This window comes from Salmo salar, chromosome 14 (genome assembly GCF_965601325.2).
Source record: "Salmo salar chromosome 14, fSalSal1, whole genome shotgun sequence".
Classification (NCBI taxonomy): Eukaryota; Metazoa; Chordata; class Actinopteri; order Salmoniformes; family Salmonidae; genus Salmo; species Salmo salar.
The window spans coordinates 99,360,203-99,381,162 of NC_138304.1; the positions used below are offsets into that span (position 1 = coordinate 99,360,203).

The 20,960-nt window shown below is 47.9% G+C and overlaps 1 protein-coding gene across 33 annotated transcripts in view; it reads left to right on the forward strand.

The window, feature by feature from the left end:
- LOC106592465 (CLIP-associating protein 2) overlaps nucleotides 1–20,960 on the forward strand; it is a 129,636-nt gene that overhangs the window by 106,807 nt on the left and 1,869 nt on the right. For 22 of the 33 annotated variants that reach the window (XM_082961304.1, XM_082961301.1, XM_082961305.1 and 19 more), the window contains 10 exons: nucleotides 941–1,114; nucleotides 1,934–2,077; nucleotides 2,249–2,392; nucleotides 7,571–7,677; nucleotides 7,786–7,903; nucleotides 16,453–16,630; nucleotides 16,832–17,028; nucleotides 17,143–17,271; nucleotides 19,308–19,514; nucleotides 19,642–19,758. In XM_082961304.1, the coding sequence (XP_082817430.1) occupies nucleotides 941–1,114; nucleotides 1,934–2,077; nucleotides 2,249–2,392; nucleotides 7,571–7,677; nucleotides 7,786–7,903; nucleotides 16,453–16,630; nucleotides 16,832–17,028; nucleotides 17,143–17,271; nucleotides 19,308–19,514; nucleotides 19,642–19,758 (1,515 nt within the window). The remainder of the gene's footprint in view (nucleotides 1–940; nucleotides 1,115–1,933; nucleotides 2,078–2,248; nucleotides 2,393–7,570; nucleotides 7,678–7,785; nucleotides 7,904–16,452; nucleotides 16,631–16,831; nucleotides 17,029–17,142; nucleotides 17,272–19,307; nucleotides 19,515–19,641; nucleotides 19,759–20,960) is intronic. The other 11 variants (XM_082961315.1, XM_082961322.1, XM_082961320.1 and 8 more) reach the window with 1 other exon arrangement.

Genomic DNA, 20,960 nt, shown 5'->3' on the forward strand with positions numbered 1-20,960 from the left:
TCCTCTCCCTCACTCTATCCCCCCTTCCCTTACTCCCTCTATCCCCTCCCTCACTCTAACCCCCCTTCCCTTCCTCCATCTATCTTCTCCACCTCCCCTTCTAACCCCCCTTCCCTTCCTCCATCTATCCTCTCCACCTCCCCTTCTAACCCCCAGGCCGGCAGATTGACCATCAATACCAGGTCAACATCTCCATCTTACCGTCCAAAGGCTTTGTATGAAGGCGGCAATACACTCATATCCCTCGTGGACCAGTTCGTACCCAAAACATTCTACATTCAGGCAGCAACCGTGTCAATTTCCTCCTCAACTAGATTTAATGGCGAGAAGGCTGAGAAAAACTGGGAAAATATGGGTACTTTCTTTACGTTCCACCACCATGCTAGAGTGGCTAGAGCCTAGGAATGCTAGTCCCAGATGTTGAGGGGAAAAACTGGGAAAATATGCATACTTTCTTTATGGAACAATGTTCCACCACCATGCTAGAGTGGCTAGAGCCTAGGAATGCTAGTCCCAGATGTTGCGTATTGCGTTCAGCCAATCAGATTGCAGCAATCTGTTGTTTACCCCTGGCTGAATGCAGGGCCTAACATCAGGAAGTAGCATGAGCCACTCTAGCACGGTGGTGGAACGTAAAGAAAGTACCCATATTTTCCCAGTTTTTCTCAGCCTTCTCGCCATTAAATCTAGTTGAGGAGGAAATTGACACGGTTGCTGCCTGAATGTAGAATGTTTTGGTTACGAACTGGTCCACGAGGGATATGAGTGTATTGCCGCCTTCATACAATGCGTTTGGACGGTAAGATGGACCATCAACAGCCATCTGCCGGACTGTTGTCTGTCTGTCCTCTATCTCCCTCCCCCTCTCTTTCTCACCCCTCCCCCTCTCTTTCTCCCCCCTCCCTCTCTCTGACGCGGTGCTCTCCTCTCTCTCTCTAAGCCTGTGGAGAGGAGGGGAACGTGTTGTGGGCGGCGCAGCGTTCAATTACTTCCCCCTGCTTCGAGAGTCACGCAGCGCAACGTTAAATTGCTCCCCTCTGCCACGAGAGCCCCAAGGCACCACGCTTGCTGCTCTCTGAACGAGCAGGTCTCAGCCTGGAGCCAATCTTCCCAGGTCAGTGTGCTCAGGGGGGAGCAATTTTATGACGCGCACACTGAGGAGCAGGCGGTCGATGAGGTGTTTGGAATAGAGAGAGAGGGACAGATAGAGAGAATTAATGAAAAGGAAAGAAAGAAATTAAAATAAATGAAAACGAGAACTGCTGAACGATGGCTCTTCTCTTTAAGTTTTCATTTCTCTATATTGGTTCCTCCCTCCATGATAGCTGCGTGACTACAGCTGTGAAGGAGATTTAGCGTCCTACTGCACCCTCCGTTGTTGCAGATGTCTGGCTGAAACTACTACTCTTGACTTTGTATCACTGAGTAGCTCTAACTAGAAGTATCAAATCAAATGTATTTATAAAGCCCTTCTTACATCAGCTGATATCACAAAGTGCTGTACAGAAACCCAGCCTAAAAACCCCAAACAGCAAGCAATGCCGGTGTAGAAGCACGGTGGCTAGGAAAAACTCCCTAGAAAGGCAGGAACCTAGGAAGAAACCTAGAGAGGAACCAGGCTATGAGGGGTGGCCAGTCCTCTTCTGGCTGTGCCGAGTTGAGATTATAATAGAACATGGCCAAGATGTTCAAACGTTCATAGATGACCAGCAGGGTCAAATAATAATAATCACAGTGGTTGTAGAGGGTGCAACAGGTCAGCACCTCAGGAGTAAATGTCAGTAGGCTTTTCATAGCCGATCATTCAGAGTATCTCTAGTTTCAGTTCAGAGGTGAGGAGCTCCTAGGATGATCCACACAGACAGACAATGTCACACTTAACTGAGTGAGTAAGTTGTCTAAGGTGTTATACTATGACTGTGTGTGTTTCCAGGTGAAGGTGGCTGTTCTGAAGTACATTGAGACCTTGACCCTGCAGATGGAGCCTCAGGACTTTGTGAACTCCAGTGAGACGCGCCTGGCTGTGTCCCGCATCATCACCTGGACCACAGAGCCCAAGAGCTCCGACGTCAGGAAGGTACTGTACACACACACACATTTCTGTGAGCTGCAAATGGTTGATTATTGGTTGTAGCAAACTGATTGGTTCCTGATGCATGTGTGCGTGATTGGTACGTGTTATGTTGTATGTGCACATGTTACATAAAGGGTGTGTTTTTCTTCCTCTCTCTCTCCCGCTGTGTTCCAGGCGGCCCAGTCGGTACTGATCTCCTTGTTCCAGTTGAACACTCCAGAGTTCACCATGCTGCTGGCAGCCCTGCCCAAGACCTTCCAGGACGGAGCCACCAAACTGCTACAGAGCCACCTGAGGATCACCAGCAACACTGCACAGGTAACTACACCTGGTCTTAGCTGTAGCCCTCCCAACAGGTAACTACACCTGGTCTTAGCTGTAGCCCTCCCAACAGGTAACTACACCTGGTCTTAGCTGTATCCCTCCCAACAGGTAACTACACCTGGTCTTAGCTGTATCCCTCCCAACAGGTAACTACACCTGGTCTTAGCTGTAGCCCTCCCAACAGGTAACTACACCTGGTCTTAGCTGTAGCCCTTCCAACAGGTAACTACACCTGGTCTTAGCTGTAGCCCTCCCAACAGGTAACTACACCTGGTCTTAGCTGTAGCCCTCCCAACAGGTAAATACACCTGGTCTTAGCTGTAGCCCTCCCAACAGGTAAATACACCTGGTCTTAGCTGTATCCCTCCCAACAGGTAAATACACCTGGTCTTAGCTGTAGCCCTCCCAACAGGTAACTACACCTGGTCTTAGCTGTAGCCCTCCCAACAGGTAACTACACCTGGTCTTAGCTGTAGCCCTCCCAACAGGTAACTACACCTGGTCTTAGCTGTAGCCCTCCCAACAGGTAACTACACCTGGTCTTAGCTGTATCCCTCCCAACAGGTAACTACACCTGGTCTTAGCTGTAGCCCTCCCAACAGGTAACTACACCTGGTCTTAGCTGTATCCCTCCCAACAGGTAACTACACCTGGTCTTAGCTGTATCCCTCCCAACAGGTAACTACACCTGGTCTTAGCTGTATCCCTCCCAACAGGTAACTACACCTGGTCTTAGCTGTATCCCTCCCAACAGGTAACTACACCTGGTCTTAGCTGTATCCCTCCCAACAGGTAACTACACCTGGTCTTAGCTGTAGCCCTCCCAACAGGTAACTACACCTGGTCTTAGCTGTAGCCCTCCCAACAGGTAACTACACCTGGTCTTAGCTGTATCCCTCCCAACAGGTAACTACACCTGGTCTTAGCTGTAGCCCTCCCAACAGGTAACTACACCTGGTCTTAGCTGTAGCCCTCCCAACAGGTAACTACACCTGGTCTTAGCTGTAGCCCTCCCAACAGGTAAATACACCTGGTCTTAGCTGTAGCCCTCCCAACAGGTAAATACACCTGGTCCTAGCTGTATCCCTCCCAACAGGTAAATACACCTGGTCTTAGCTGTATCCCTCCCAACAGGTAAATACACCTGGTCTTAGCTGTAGCCCTCCCAACAGGTAACTACACCTGGTCTTAGCTGTAGCCCTCCCAACAGGTAACTACACCTGGTCTTAGCTGTATCCCTCCCAACAGGTAAATACACCTTGTCTTAGCTGTAGCCCTCCCAACAGGTAACTACACCTGGTCTTAGCTGTAGCCCTCCCAACAGGTAACTACACCTGGTCTTAGCTGTAGCCCTCCCAACAGGTAACTACACCTGGTCTTAGCTGTAGCCCTCCCAACAGGTAACTACACCTGGTCTTAGCTGTAGCCCTCCCAACAGGTAACTACACCTGGTCTTAGCTGTAGCCCTCCCAACAGGTAACTACACCTGGTCTTAGCTGTAGCCCTCCCAACAGGTAAATACACCTGGTCCTAGCTGTAACCCTCCCAACAGGTAAATACACCTGGTCTTAGCTGTATCCCTCCCAACAGGTAACTACACCTGGTCTTAGCTGTAGCCCTCCCAACAGGTAACTACACCTGGTCTTAGCTGTATCCCTCCCAACAGGTAACTACACCTGGTCTTAGCTGTAGCCCTCCCAACAGGTAACTACACCTGGTCTTAGCTGTATCCCTCCCAACAGGTAACTACACCTGGTCTTAGCTGTAGCCCTCCCAACAGGTAACTACACCTGGTCTTAGCTGTATCCCTCCCAACAGGTAAATACACCTGGTCCTAGCTGTATCCCTCCCAACAGGTAACTACACCTGGTCTTAGCTGTAGCCCTCCCAACAGGTAACTACACCTGGTCTTAGCTGTAGCCCTTCCAGTTTGTAGGAGTTGGTTCTTGACGTGTGTAAGAAGTGATCAGGCTGGTGGAAACTAAACGGCCCTAGAATGATCAACAGCGGCGCCGGAGGCGATGCCTGCCATTTTACGGGCTCCTAACCAGTTGTGTTATTGTGTGTGTTTTTTCCAACTTATATTGTACATGATGTTGCCGCTACCGTCTCTTATGACCGAAAAGAGCTTCAGGATATCAGAACAGCGGTTACTCAGCTCGAACTGAATGAAGAATTTTTCTTTTAATGAGTCTGACGCAAAGTATATACTATTATGTTAAGACCAGGCCCAAATCCCCGTCATCCGCGTGAAGAACAGACAGATGAGAGCGGGGGTGCCTTGTGAGAATTCACCGACGAGTAGGTGAACCACCACTACCCTCCGTATTATTGGCCAACGTGCAATCATTGGAAAACAAACTGGACGATCTACGATTTGACTATCCTACCAACGGGACATTAAATAACGGCGATATTTTATGTTTCACCGAGACGTGACTGAACGACGACATGGATAATATAGAGCTGGCAGGGTTTTCCGTGCATTAGCAGGACGGAGCAGCTACGTCTGGTAAGACGAGGAGCGGGAGTGTGTCTCTCTATTTGTCAATAACAGCTGGTGTGCGATGTCTAATATTAAAGAAGTCTTGAGGTATTGCTCGCCTGAGGTAGAGTACCTTATGATAAGCTGTAGACCACACTATCTACCAAGAGAGTTCTCATCTGTATTATTCATAGCCGTCTATTTACCACCACAGACCGATGCTGCACTAAGACCGCTCTCAACCAACTCTATAAGGCCATAAACAAAGAAGAAAATGCTCACCCAGAAGCGTCACTCCTACTGGCCGGGAACTTTAATGCGGTCAAACTTAAATACGGGTTACCTCATTTCTATCAGCGTGTTAAATGTGCAACCAGAGGGAACAAATCTCTAGACCACCTTTACTCCACACACAGAGATGCATACAAAGCTCTCCCCCGCCCTCTATTTGGTAAATCTGACCATAATTCTATCCTCCTGATTCCTGCTTACAAGCAAAAACAAAAGCAGGAAGTACCAGTGACTCACTCAATATGGAAGTGGTCAGATGACGCGGATGCTACGCTACAGGACTGTTTTGCTGCACAGACTGGAATATGTTCCGGGATTCATCCAATGGCATTGAGGAGTACACCACCTCAGTCATCGGCTTCATCAATAAGTGCATCGACGACGTCATCCCCACAGTGACCATACGTACATAACCCAACCAGAAGCCTTGGATAACAGGCAACATCCGCATCGAGCAAAAGGCTAGAGCTGCCTCTTTCAAGGAGCGGGACACTAATTCAGATGCTTATAAGAAATCCTGCTATGCCCTCAGACCGAACCATCAAACAGGCAAAGCATCAATACAGGACAAAGATTGAACCCTACTACACCGACTCTGACGCTCGTCGGATGTGGCAGGGCTTGCATACTATTAAGGACTACAAAAGGAAACCCAGCCGTGGGAGCCTATCAGACAATCTAAATGCCTTTTATGCTCGCTACAAGGCAAGCAACGCTGAAGCATGCATGAGAGCACCAGCTGTTCCGAACAACTGTGTGATCATGCTCTCCGTAGCCGATGTGAGCAAGACCTTTAAACAGGTCAACATTCACAAAGCCGCTGGGCCAGACGGATTACCAAAATGTGTACTCAAACATGCGCAGACCAACTGGCAGGTGCCTTCACTGACATTTTCAACAGACCACCATAGTCCCTGTGCCCAAGAAAGGGAAGGTAAATGACTACCGTCCTGTAGCACTCACGTTGGTAGCTATAAAGTGTTTTGAAAGGCTGCTCATGGCTCACAACACCCTAGACACACTCCAATTTGCATACCGCCCCAACAGATCCACAGATGACGCAATCGCACTCCAAACTTCCCTTTCCCACCTGGACAAAAGGAACACCTATGTGAGAATGCGATTCATTGACTACAGCTCAGCGTTCAACACCATAGTGCCCTCTAAGCTCATCACTAAGCTAAGGACCCTGGGACTAAACACCTCCCTCTGCAACTGGATCCTGGACTTCCTGACAGGCCACCCCCAGGTGGTGAGGGTAGGTAACAACACATCTGCGACGCTGATCCTCAACACTGGGACCCCTCAGGGGTGTGTACTTAGTCCTCTCCTGTACTCCCTGTTCACCCACGACTGTGTGGCCAAACACGACTCCCAACACCATCATTAAGTTTGCTGACGACACAATGTGGACGGCCTATAGGGAGTTGGTCAGAGATCTGGCAGTGTGGTGCCAGGACATCTCCCTCAATGTGAGCAGGAAAAGGCGGGCCGAACCGGCCCCCATTAACATTGACGGGGCTGTAGTGGAGAGGGTCGAGAGTTTCAAGTTCCTTGGTGTCCACATCCCCAACAAACTCTCATGGTCCAAGCACACCAAGACAGTTGTGAGGAGGGCACGACAACACCTTCTCCCCCTCAGGAGACTGAAAAGATTTGGCATGGGTCCCCAGATCCTCAAAGTTCTACAGCTGCACCATCGAGAGCATCCTGACCTGTTGCATCACCTGGTATGGCAACTGCTCGGCATCTGATTGTAAGGCGCTACAGAGGGTAGTGCGGACGGCCCAGTACACCACTGGGGCCAAGCTTCCTGCCATCCAGGACCTATAATTCAGGACCTATAATAGGCGGTGTCAGAGGAAAGCCCATAAAATTGTCAGACTCCAGCCATCCAAGTCATAGACTGTTCTCTCTGCTACCGCATGGCAAGCGGTACCAGAGCGCCAAGTTTAGGTCCAAAAGGCTTCTTAAGAGCTTCTACCTCCAAGCCATAAAACTGCTGAACAATTAATCAAATGGCCACTGGACTATTTACATTATCTGTGCCTAGTCACTTTACCCCTACCTACATGTACATATTACCTTAGCTAACCTGTACCCCCACACATTGACTGTACCCCTTGTATATAGCCTCATTATTGTTGTCATTTTCTTGTTAGTTTTTGATACATTTTTTTACTTTAGTTTATTTAGTAAATATTTTCTTAACTCTATTTCTTGAACTACATTGTTGGTTAAGGGCTTGTAGGTAAGCATTTCACGGTAAGGTCTACACCTGTTGTATTCTGCGCATGTGACTAATAATGTACTTATAGACACTAAGAACTGATCAGGCTGGTGGAACACTAAAAGACACTAGCATGTTCTGACAATTTGATGCTCTCTTCCCCCAGGCCCCGATGGGAAGCCCTCTAACACGCCACACGCCCCGCTCTCCTGCCAGCTGGTCCAGCCCCCTCACCTCTCCTACCAACACATCACAGAACACATCCTCACTCGGGTAATGCATACACAAACCTCCCGGAGCACATCAAGGTAACACCTTCCACACTTACATATTGTTGACCTATTGTGGTGGTAATATGACTGATGTGTTGTTGTGGTGCAGTGCGTTTGACTACGACACAGAGAACATGAACTCAGACGACATCTACAGTAGTCTGAGAGGAGTTACAGAGGCCATTCAGAACTTCTCCGTCCGCAGCCAGGAAGACATGAACGAAACGGTGAGGAGAGAGAGAGAGACTGTGAATGTGAACCCTCCCTACACTATGGAGTGTGTCTTTATAAATGCGAGCTCGTTTTCTTCATAATGTGTAGTCTGTCAGGTGGATTCAGGTGTTACGCCTGATTCCACCTGGGGGGGTGAGATATGGGAGAGAGAGAGAGAGAGATATGGAAGAGGGAGAGAGAGAGATGGAAGAGGGAGAGAGAGAGAGAGAGATATGGAAGAGGGAGAGAGAGAGATGGAAGAGGGAGAGAGAGAGATATGGAAGAGGGAGAGAGAGCGATATGGAAGAGGGAGAGAGAGCGATATGGAAGAGGGAGAGAGAGCGATATGGAAGAGGGAGAGAGAGCGATATGGAAGAGGGAGAGAGAGCGATATGGAAGAGGGAGAGAGAGCGATATGGAAGAGGGAGAGAGAGCGATATGGAAGAGGGAGAGAGCGATATGGAAGAGGGAGAGAGAGATATGGAAGAGGGAGAGAGAGAGAGATATGGAAGAGGGAGAGAGAGAGATATGGAAGAGGGAGAGAGAGAGAGATATGGAAGAGGGAGAGAGAGAGATATGGAAGAGGGAGAGAGAGAGATATGGAAGAGGGAGAGAGAGAGATATGGAAGAGGGAGAGAGAGAGATATGGAAGAGGGAGAGAGAGAGATATGGAAGAGGGAGAGAGAGAGATATGGAAGAGGGAGAGAGAGAGATATGGAAGAGGGAGAGAGAGAGATATGGAAGAGGGAGAGAGAGAGATATGGAAGAGGGAGAGAGAGAGATATGGAAGAGGGAGAGAGAGAGATATGGAAGAGGGAGAGAGAGAGATATGGAAGAGGGAGAGAGAGAGATATGGAAGAGGGAGAGAGAGAGATATGGAAGAGGGAGAGAGAGAGATATGGAAGAGGGAGAGAGAGAGATATGGAAGAGGGAGAGAGAGAGATATGGAAGAGGGAGAGAGAGAGATATGGAAGAGGGAGAGAGAGATATGGAAGAGGGAGAGAGAGATATGGAAGAGGGAGAGAGAGATATGGAAGAGGGAGAGAGAGATATGGAAGAGGGAGAGAGAGATATGGAAGAGGGAGAGAGAGATATGGAAGAGGGAGAGAGAGAGATATGGAAGAGGGAGAGAGAGCGATATGGAAGAGGGAGAGAGAGAGAGATATGGAAGAGGGAGAGAGAGAGATATGGAAGAGGGAGAGAGAGAGATATGGAAGAGGGAGAGAGAGAGATATGGAAGAGGGAGAGAGAGAGATATGGAAGAGGGAGAGAGAGAGATATGGAAGAGGGAGAGAGAGAGATATGGAAGAGGGAGAGAGAGAGATATGGAAGAGGGAGAGAGAGAGAGATGGAAGAGGGAGAGAGAGAGATGGAAGAGGGAGAGAGAGAGATATGGAAGAGGGAGAGAGAGAGATATGGAAGAGGGAGAGAGAGAGATATGGAAGAGGGAGAGAGAGAGATATGGAAGAGGGAGAGAGAGATATGGAAGAGAGGAGAGAGAGATATGGAAGAGGGAGAGAGAGATATGGAAGAGGGAGAGAGAGATATGGAAGAGGGAGAGAGAGCGAGATATGGAAGAGGGAGAGAGAGCGAGATATGGAAGAGGGAGAGAGAGAGAGATATGGAAGAGGGAGAGAGAGAGAGATATGGAAGAGGGAGAGAGAGAGAGATATGGAAGAGGGAGAGAGAGAGAGATATGGAAGAGGGAGAGAGAGAGATATGGAAGAGGGAGAGAGAGAGAGATATGGAAGAGGGAGAGAGAGAGAGATATGGAAGAGGGAGAGAGAGAGATATGGAAGAGGGAGAGAGAGAGAGATATGGAAGAGGGAGAGAGAGAGAGATATGGAAGAGGGAGAGAGAGAGAGATATGGAAGAGGGAGAGAGAGAGAGATATGGAAGAGGGAGAGAGAGAGAGATATGGAAGAGGGAGAGAGAGAGAGATATGGAAGAGGGAGAGAGAGAGAGATATGGAAGAGGGAGAGAGAGAGAGATATGGAAGAGGGAGAGAGAGAGAGATATGGAAGAGGGAGAGAGAGCGATATGGAAGAGGGAGAGAGAGCGATATGGAAGAGGGAGAGAGAGCGATATGGAAGAGGGAGAGAGAGCGATATGGAAGAGGGAGAGAGAGCGATATGGAAGAGGGAGAGAGAGCGATATGGAAGAGGGAGAGAGAGAGAGATATGGAAGAGGGGGAGAGAGAGAGATATGGAAGAGGGGGAGAGAGAGAGATATGGAAGAGGGGGAGAGAGAGAGATATGGAAGAGGGGGAGAGAGAGAGATATGGAAGAGGGGGAGAGAGAGAGATATGGAAGAGGGAGAGATATGGAAGAGGGGGGAGAGAGAGGGAGAGAGAGAGATGGAAGAGGGAGAGAGAGAGATGGAAGAGGGAGAGAGAGAGATGGAAGAGGGAGAGAGAGAGATGGGAGAGGGAGAGAGAGATGGAAGAGGGAGAGGGAGATGGAAGAGGGAGAGGAAGAGGGAGAGGGAGATGGAAGAGGGAGAGGGAGATGAGAGAGGGAGATGGAAGAGGGAGAGAGAGAGATGGAAGAGGGAGAGAGAGAGATGGAAGAGGGAGAGAGAGAGATGGAAGAGGGAGAGAGAGAGATGGAAGAGGGAGAGAGAGAGATGGAAGAGGGAGAGAGAGAGATGGAAGAGGGAGAGAGAGAGATGGAAGAGGGAGAGAGTGAGATATGGAAGAGGGGGAGAGTGAGATATGGAAGAGGGGGAGAGTGAGATATGGAAGAGGGGGAGAGTGAGAGATATGGAAGAGGGGGAGAGTGAGAGATATGGAAGAGGGGGAGAGTGAGAGATATGGAAGAGGGGGAGAGAGAGATATGGAAGAGGGGGAGAGAGAGATATGGAAGAGGGGGAGAGAGAGATATGGAAGAGGGGGAGAGTGAGAGATATGGAAGAGGGGGAGAGTGAGAGATATGGAAGAGGGGGAGAGTGAGAGATATGGAAGAGGGGGAGAGTGAGAGATATGGAAGAGGGGGAGAGTGAGATATGGAAGAGGGGGAGAGTGAGATATGGAAGAGGGGGAGAGTGAGATATGGAAGAGGGGGAGAGTGAGATATGGAAGAGGGGGAGAGTGAGATATGGAAGAGGGGGAGAGAGAGATATGGAAGAGAGAGATATGGATGAGGAAGAGAGAGATATGGATGAGGAAGAGAGAGATATGGAAGAGAGAGATATGGAAGAGGGGGAGAGAGAGATATGGAAGAGGGGGAGAGAGAGATATGGAAGAGGGGGAGAGTGAGAGATATGGAAGAGGGGGAGAGTGAGAGATATGGAAGAGGGGGAGAGAGAGAGATATGGAAGAGGGGGAGAGAGAGAGATATGGAAGAGGGGGAGAGAGAGAGATATGGAAGAGGGGGAGAGAGAGAGATATGGAAGAGGGGGAGAGAGAGAGATATGGAAGAGGGGGAGATATGGAAGAGGGGGAGATATGGAAGAGGGGGGAGAGAGAGAGATATGGAAGAGGGGGAGAGAGAGAGATATGGAAGAGGGGGAGAGAGAGAGATATGGAAGAGGGGGAGAGAGAGAGATATGGAAGAGGGGGAGATATGGAAGAGGGGGAGATATGGAAGAGGGGGGAGAGAGAGAGAGATATGGAAGAGGGAGAGAGAGAGGGAGAGAGAGATGGAAGAGGGAGAGATGGAAGAGGGAGAGAGAGAGATGGAAGAGGGAGAGAGAGAGATGGAAGAGGGAGAGAGAGAGATGGAAGAGGGAGAGAGAGAGATGGAAGAGGGAGAGAGAAAGATGGAAGAGGGAGAGAGAGAGATGGAAGAGGGAGAGAGAGAGATGGAAGAGGGAGAGAGAGAGATGGAAGAGGGAGAGAGAGAGATGGAAGAGGGAGAGAGAGAGATGGAAGAGGGAGAGGGAGAGAGAGATGGAAGAGGGAGAGAGGGAGATGGAAGAGGGAGAGAGAGATGGAAGAGGGAGAGGGAGAGAGAGAGATGGGAGAGGGAGAGAGAGATGGAAGAGGGAGAGAGAGATGGAAGAGGGAGAGAGAGAGATGGAAGAGGGAGGGAGAGAGAGAGATGGAAGAGGGTGAGAGAGAGAGATGGAAGAGGGGTGAGTGAGATGGAAGAGGGAGAGAGTGAGGATGGAGAGGGAGAGAGAGATGGAAGAGGGAGAGAGAAGATGGAAGAGGAGAGAGAGAGAGATGGAAGAGGGAGAGAGAGATGGGAGAGGGAGAGAGAGAGAGAGAGATGGGAGAGATGGAAGAGGGAGAGAGAGATGGGAGAGATGGAAGAGGGAGAGAGAGATGGGAGAGATGGAAGAGGGAGAGAGAGAGATGGAAGAGGGAGAGAGAGAGAGATGGGAGAGAGAGAGATGGAAGAGGGAGAGAGAGAGAGATATGGGAGAGATGGAAGAGGGAGAGAGAGATGGAAGAGGGAGAGAGAGATGGAAGAGGGAGAGGGAGATGGAAGAGGGAGAGGGAGAGGGAGATGGAAGAGGGAGAGGGAAGAGGGAGATGGAGATGGAAGAGGGAGAGGGAGATGGAAGAGGGAGAGAGAGAGATGGAAGAGGGAGAGAGAGAGATGGAAGAGGGAGAGAGAGAGATGGAAGAGGGAGAGAGAGAGATGGAAGAGGGAGAGAGAGAGATGGAAGAGGGGGAGAGAGAGATGGAAGAGGGAGAGAGAGAGATGGAAGAGGGAGAGAGAGAGATGGAAGAGGGAGAGAGAGAGATGGAAGAGGGAGAGAGAGAGATGGGAGAGAGAGAGATGGAAGAGGGAGAGAGAGAGATGGAAGAGGGAGAGAGAGAGATGGAAGAGGGAGAGAGAGAGATGGAAGAGGGAGAGAGAGAGAGAGATGGAAGAGGGAGAGAGAGAGAGAGATGGAAGAGGGAGAGAGAGAGAGAGATGGAAGAGGGAGGAGAGAGAGAGATGGAAGAGGAGAGAGAGAGAGATGGAAGAGGGAGAGAGAGAGAGATGGAAGAGGGAGAGAGAGAGAGATGGAAGAGGGAGAGAGAGAGAGATGGAAGAGGGAGAGAGAGAGAGATGGAAGAGGGAGAGAGAGAGAGATGGAAGAGGGAGAGAGAGAGAGATGGAAGAGGGAGAGAGAGAGATGGAAGAGGGAGAGAGAGAGAGATGGAAGAGGGAGAGAGAGAGAGATGGAAGAGGGAGAGAGAGAGAGATGGAAGAGGGAGAGAGAGAGAGATGGAAGAGGGAGAGAGAGAGAGATGGAAGAGGGAGAGAGAGAGATGGAAGAGGGAGAGAGAGAGATGGAAGAGGGAGAGAGAGAGAGATGGAAGAGGGAGAGAGAGAGAGATGGAAGAGGGAGAGAGAGAGAGATGGAAGAGGGAGAGAGAGAGAGATGGAAGAGGGAGAGAGAGAGAGATGGAAGAGGGAGAGAGAGAGATGGAAGAGGGAGAGAGAGAGAGATGGAAGAGGGAGAGAGAGAGAGATGGAAGAGGGAGAGAGAGAGAGATGGAAGAGGGAGAGAGAGAGAGATGGAAGAGGGAGAGAGAGAGATGGAAGAGGGAGAGAGAGAGATGGAAGAGGGAGAGAGAGAGAGAGATGGAAGAGGGAGAGAGAGAGATGGAAGAGGGAGAGAGAGAGAGAGATGGAAGAGGGAGAGAGAGAGAGAGATGGAAGAGGGAGAGAGAGAGAGAGATGGAAGAGGGAGAGAGAGAGAGAGATGGAAGAGGGAGAGAGAGAGAGAGATGGAAGAGGGAGAGAGAGAGAGAGATGGAAGAGGGAGAGAGAGAGAGAGATGGGAGAGAGAGAGATGGAAGAGGGAGGGAGAGAGAGAGATGGAAGAGGGGGAGAGAGAGAGATGGAAGAGGGGGAGAGAGAGAGATGGAAGAGGGGGAGAGAGAGAGATGGAAGAGGGAGGGAGAGAGATGGGGGAGAGATAGGGGGAGGGGGAGAGATAGGGAAGAGGGGGAGGGGGAGAGATAGGGAAGAGGGGGATGGAGAGAGATAGGGAAGAGGGGGAGGGAGAGAGATAGGGAAGAGGGGGAGGGAGAGAGAGATGGAAGAGGGGGAGAGATAGGGAAGAGGGGGAGGGGGAGAGATAGGGAAGAGGGGGAGGAGAGAGAGATAGGGAAGAGGGAGAGGGGGAGAGATAGGGAAGAGGGGGAGGGAGGGAGATAGGGAAGGGGGAGAGATAGGGGAGAGGGGGAGAGATAGGGAAGAGGGGGAGGGAGGGAGATAGGGAAGAGGGGGAGGGAGGGAGATAGGGAAGAGGGGGAGGGGGAGAGAGATAGGGAAGAGGGGGAGATATGGAAGAGGGAGAGAGAGAGAGCGAACCATACAACCCCATCTGTTGTGACAGTGTCTGGGGTCAAAGCATCACATATACAGTTGAAGTCGGAGTTTACATACACCTTAGCCAAATACATTTAAACTCAATTTTTAACAATTCCTGACATTTAATCCTAATAAAAATTATCTGTCTTAGGTCAGTTTGGATCACCACTTTTATTTTAAGAATGTGAAATGTCAGAATAATAGTAGAATGATTTATTTCAGCTTTTATTTATTTTATCACATTCCCAGCGGGTCAGAAGTTTACATACACTCAATTAGTATTTGGTAGCATTGCCTTTAAATTGTTTAACTTGGGTCAAACGTTTCGGGTAGCCTTCCACAAGCTTCCCACAATAAGTTGGGTGAATTTTGGCCCATTCCTCCTGACAGAGCTGGTGTAACTGAGTCAGGTTTGTAGGCCTCCTTGCTCGCATACGCTTTTTCAGTTCTGCCCACAAATGTTCTATAGGATTGAGGTCAGGGCTTTGTGATGGCCACTCCAATACCTTGACTATGTTGTCCTTAAGCCATTTTGCCACAACTTTGGAAGTATGCTTGGGGTCATTGTCCATTTGGAAGACCCATTTGCGACCAAGCTTTAACTTCCTGACTGATGTCTTGAGATGTTGCTTCAATATATCCACATAATTTTCCATCCTCATGATGCTATCTATTTTGTGAAGTGCACCAGTCCCTCCTGCATCAAAGCACCCCCACAACATGATGCTGCCACCCCCGTGCTTCACGGTTGGGATGGTGTTCTTCGGCTTGCAAGCCTCCCCCTTCTTCCTCCAAACATAACGATGGTCATTATGGCCAAACAGTTCTATTTTTGTTTCATTAGACCAGAGGACATTTCTCCAACAAGTACGATCTTTGTCCCCATGTGCAGTTGCAAACCGTAGTCTGGCTTTTTGATGACGGTTTTGGAGCAGTGGCTTCTTCCTTGCTGAGCGGCCTTTCAGGTTATGTCGATATAGGACTCGTTTTACTGTAGATATAGATACTTTTGTACCTGTTTCCTCCAGCATCTTCACAAGGTCCTTTGCTGTTGTTCTGGGATTGATTTGCACTTCTAGGAGACAGAACGCGTCTCCTTCCTGAGCGGTATGACGGCTGCGTGGTCCCATGGTGTTTATACTTGCGTACTATTGTTTGTACAGATGGACGTGGTACCTTCAGGCGTTTGGAAATTGCTCCCAAGGATGAACCAGACTTGTGGAGGTCTACAATTTTTTTTCTGAGGTCTTTGCTGATTTCTTTAGATTTTCCCATAATGTCAAGTAAAGAGGCACTGAGCTTGAAGGTAGGCCTTGAAATACATCCACAGGTACACCTCCAATTGACTCAAATTATGTCAATTAGCCTATCAGAAACTTCTAAAGCCATGACATCATTTTCTGGAATATTCCAAGCTGTTTAAAGGCACAGTCAACTTCTGACCCACTGGAATTGTGATACAGTGAGTTATAAGTGAAATAATCTGTCTGTAAACAATAGTTGGAAAAATGACTTGTGTCATGCACAAAGTAGATGTCCTAACAGACTTGCCAAAACTATAGTTTGTTAACAAGAAATTTGTGGAGTGGTTGAGAAACGAGTTTTAATGACTCCAACCTAAGTGTATGTAAACTTCCCACTTCAACTGTAGGTATTGTTCTTACAATGTGGATCTAGCTTCTTATCTGCTGGCGATAAGCTAATATCAGGTAAAATTGGGACGTAGTGTTTTTACAGGTCAACAATAGGTTGTGATGTGAATATATATGTACAGTGTGAGATGTCAGGGCTGTGTACAATAAGCAACATCAGCCAACACAAGGACATGGTATGTTCCGAAGAGGGGCTACGTCCAAGCTGACATCTCTATAGGTCGGTTTGAAACCTGACCCGCCCACCTATCATCAACCTGCCAATCAGAGCTCAGCTGACTTGTCACCTACCTGTCACATGACCCATTTCTGTCTAAAATTATCTTCAAGATTCATACGACACCCAATCCCGTGTGTGTGTCTCTCTCTCTCTCTCTCTCTGTCTGTCTGTCTGTCTGTCTGTCTGTCTGTCTGTCTGTCTGTCTGTCTGTCTGTCTGTCTGTCTGTCTGTCTGTCTGTCTGTCTGTCTGTCTGTCTGTCTGTCTGTCTGTCTGTCTGTCTGTCTGTCTGTCTGTCTGTCTGTCTCTCTCTGTCTCTCTCTGTCTCTCTCTGTCTCTCTCTGTCTGTCTCTGTCTCTGTCTCTGTCTCTGTCTCTGTCTCTGTCTCTGTCTGTCTCTGTCTCTGTCTGTCTCTCCGTTTCCCTCTCTCTCTCAGGGGGTTGGTGCTGACCAGGTGGATGGAGTCCGCACTGCTCTGGACAACAAGACGTCTCTTCTCAACACCCCCCTGCTCTCCTCTTCTCCCCGGGGGTCCCGTGACCCCTTTACAGACTCCCCCTTTAAACACAGCGTCAAAGATATTTCATTGGACGAATCAGACCAGCAAACAGATGGTACACACACACATTCATAAACACACACATTCATAAACACACACATTCATAAACACACACATTCATAAACACACACATTCATAAACACACACATTCATAAACACACACATTCATAAACACACACAAAATGTCTTAGTGTCATATATGATTGATAAGTTGTCAGTCAGTATCTCAACCCCCATTGGCTGTTGCCCCTGACAGACAGCAGCATTGACCAATCAGAGCTGGTGTCTGAGCTGCTGAAGGAGCTGTCCAATCACAATGAGCGTGTGGAGGAGAGGAAGGCGGCGCTTTGTGATCTCTTGAAGCTGATTCGAGAAAACACCCTGCAGGTTTGCTGGGACGAACACTTCAAAACCATCCTCCTGTTACTACTGGAGACGCTGGGGGACAGAGAGGTACACACACACACACACACACACACACCGTTATGTACACATGTTCATTAATGTACTTACACACACTGACAACTTCCTCAGCTGTTGTCCTCTCTCTCCGCTGCTCCTGTGCAGCATGTGATCAGGGCGTTGGCGCTGCGTGTTCTGAGGGAGATTCTGAGCCGCCAGCCCTGGAGGTTTAAGAACTACGCTGAACTCACCATCATGAAGGCCCTGGAGGCCCACAGGGACCCACACAAAGAGGTACACACACACACACACTGTAAAATACACACACACACACACTCCTTAAAATATATACACACACACTCCTTAAAATATATACACACACACTCCTTAAAATATATACACACACTCCTTAAAATATAAATACACACACTCCTTAAAATATAAATACACACACTCCTTAAAATATATACACACACACACTCCTTAAAATATATACACACACACTTCTTAAAATATATACACACACTCCTTAAAATATAAATACACACTCCTTAAAATATATACACACACACACTCCTTAAAATATATACACACACACACTCCTTAAAATATATACACACACACTTCTTAAAATATATACACACACTCCTTAAAATATAAATACACACACTCCTTAAAATATATATACACACACTCCTTAAAATATAAATACACACACTCCTTAAAATATAAATACACACACTCCTTAAAATATATACACACACACACTCCTTAAAATATATACACACTCCTTAAAATATATACACACTCCTTAAAATATATACACACACACACTCCTTAATATATATACACACTCCTTAAAATATATACACACACACACTCCTTAATATATATACACACTCCTTAAAATATAAATACACACACTCCTTAAAATATATACACACACACACTCCTTAAAATATATACACACACACACTCCTTAATATATATACACACTCCTTAAAATATATACACACACACACTCCTTAATATATATACACACTCCTTAAAATATAAATACACACACTCCTTAAAATATATACACACTCCTTAAAATATATACACACACTCCTTAAAATATATACACACACACACTCCTTAATATATATACACACTCCTTAAAATATATACACACACACACTCCTTAAAATATATACACACACACACTCCTTAAAATATATACACACACACTACATATAATATAATCTCCTGCACATGCAAACACTTACACTGGACTCTCTCACACACACACACACACACACACACACACACACACATACACATTGACTCTGTTCCTGTGTGTGTAGGTGGCATTATAACTGGTGCTATAACCCTGTTCCTGTGTGTGTGTATGAGGCATTATAACTGGTGCTATAACCCTGTTCCTGTGTGTGTAGGAGGCATTATAACTGGTGCTATAACCCTGTTCCTGTGTGTGTAGGAGGCATTATAACTGGTGCTATAACCCTGTTCCTGTGTGTGTGTAGGAGGCATTATAACTGGTGCTATAACCCTGTTCCTGTGTGTGTGTAGGAGGCATTATAACTGGTGCTATAACCCTGTTCCTGTGTGAATAGGAGGCATTATAACTGGTGCTATAACCCTGTTCCTGTGTGTGTGTAGGAGGCATTATAACTGGTGCTATAACCCTGTTCCTGTGTGTGTAGGAGGCATTATAACTAGTGCTATAACCCTGTTCCTGTGTGTGTGTAGGAGGCATTATAACTGGTGCTATAACCCTGTTCCTGTGTGTGTGTGTAGGAGGCATTATAACTGGTGCTATAACCCTGTTCCTGTGTGTGTAGGAGGCATTATAACTGGTGCTATAACCCTGTTCCTGTGTGAGTAGGTGGCATTATAACTGGTGCTATAACCCTGTTCCTGTGTGTGTAGGAGGCATTATAACTGGTGCTATAACCCTGTTCCTGTGTGAGTAGGTGGCATTATAACTGGTGCTCTAACCCTGTTCCTGTGTGTGTGTATGAGGCATTATAACTGGTGCTATAACCCTGTTCCTGTGTGAGTAGGTGGCATTATAACTGGTGCTATAACCCTGTTCCTGTGTGTAGGAGGCATTATAACTGGTGCTATAACCCTGTTCCTGTGTGAGTAGGTGGCATTATAACTGGTGCTATAACCCTGTTCCTGTGTGTGTAGGAGGCATTATAACTGGTGCTATAACCCTGTTCCTGTGTGAGTAGGTGGCATTATAACTGGTGCTCTAACCCTGTTCCTGTGTGTGTGTATGAGGCATTATAACTGGTGCTATAACCCTGTTCCTGTGTGAGTAGGTGGCGCGAGCGGCAGAGGAGACGGCGGCCATGTTGGCGTCGTCCATCAGTCCAGACCAGTGTGTGAAGGTGTTGTCTCCCATCATCCAGTCAGCTGACTACCCCATCAACCTGGCTGCCATTAAGATGCAGACCAGAGTCATAGAGAGGGTCCCCCACCACGGGCTAGTCACCATGCTGCCTGAGATAGTCCCCGGACTCATACAGGTAACACACACACTCGTACAGGTCACACACACACACACACACACACTAGTACAGGTCTCACACACACAAAGATTACACACATCCTCATGTTATTCAGAGTTATGACCCACTATGTCATGTTATGCAGGGTTATGACAACTCGGAGAGCAGTGTGAGGAAGGCCTGTGTATTCTGTCTGGTGGCCCTCTATGCGGTCATAGGGGAGGAGCTAAAACCTCACCTCAACCAACTGTCTGGCAGCAAGGTGAGGGACCACGCCCACTTTCTACTAACCACACCTATTATACCTCTCTACCAATACATCCACACTACTAGATTCTCAAATCAATCTATAGCCTCACATTTTACCCTGAACCAAAATAAACGCAACATGCAACAATTTCAGCAGTTACAGTTCATATAAAGGAAATCAGTCAATTTAAATAAATAAATGAGGTCCTAATCTATGGATTTAACATAACTGGGAATACAGATATGCATCTGTTGGTCACAGATACCTAAAAAAAAAAAAGTTTTAAGTAGAGGCCATCACATAGAGATGATCAGGCTGTTGATTGTGGCCTGATGTGGAATGTTGTCCCACTCCTCTTCAATGGCTGTGTGAATTTGCTTGATATTGGTGAGAACTGGGACACTGTCGTACACGTCGATCCAGAGCATCCCAAACATGCTCAATGGGTGACATGTCTGGTGAGTATGCAGGCCATGGAAGAACGTGGAAGTTTTCAGCTTCCAGGAATTGTGTACAGATCCTTGCGACATGGGGCCATGCATTATCATGCTGAAATATGGGGTGATGGTGGCAGGTGAATGGTGGGACAATGGGCCTCAGGATCTCGTCACAGTATCTGTACATTCAAATTGCCATCGATAAAATGCAATTGGGTTTGTTGTTGTTTATGCCTGTCCATACCATAACCCCACCGCCACCATGGGTCACTCTGTTCACAACATTGACATCAGCAAACCACAGGAGTGGCATATCAAGAAGCTGATTAAACAGCACGGTCATTACACAGGTGCACCTTGTGCTGGGGACACTAAAAGGCCACTAACGTGCAGTTTTGTCACAACACAACGCCACAGATATCAAGTTGAGGGAGGGTGCAATTGGCATGCCGACTACAGGAATGTCCACCAGAGCTGTTTCCAGAGAATTTAATGTTAATTTCTCTACCATAAGCCGCCTCCAACCTGTGGCACTCTGTTCACAACATTTATGTCAGCAAACCACTTGCCCACAAGACGCCATACGTCTTCCATCTGCCCAGTACAGCGGAAACCGGGATTCATCCGTGAAGAGCACACTTCTCCAGCCTGCCAGTGGCCATCGATGGTGAGCATTTTCCCACTGTAGTCGGTTACGACGACCGAACTGCAGTCAGGTCAAGACCCTGGTGAGGACGATATGAGTATGCAGGTGAGCTTCCCTGAGACGGTTTCTGA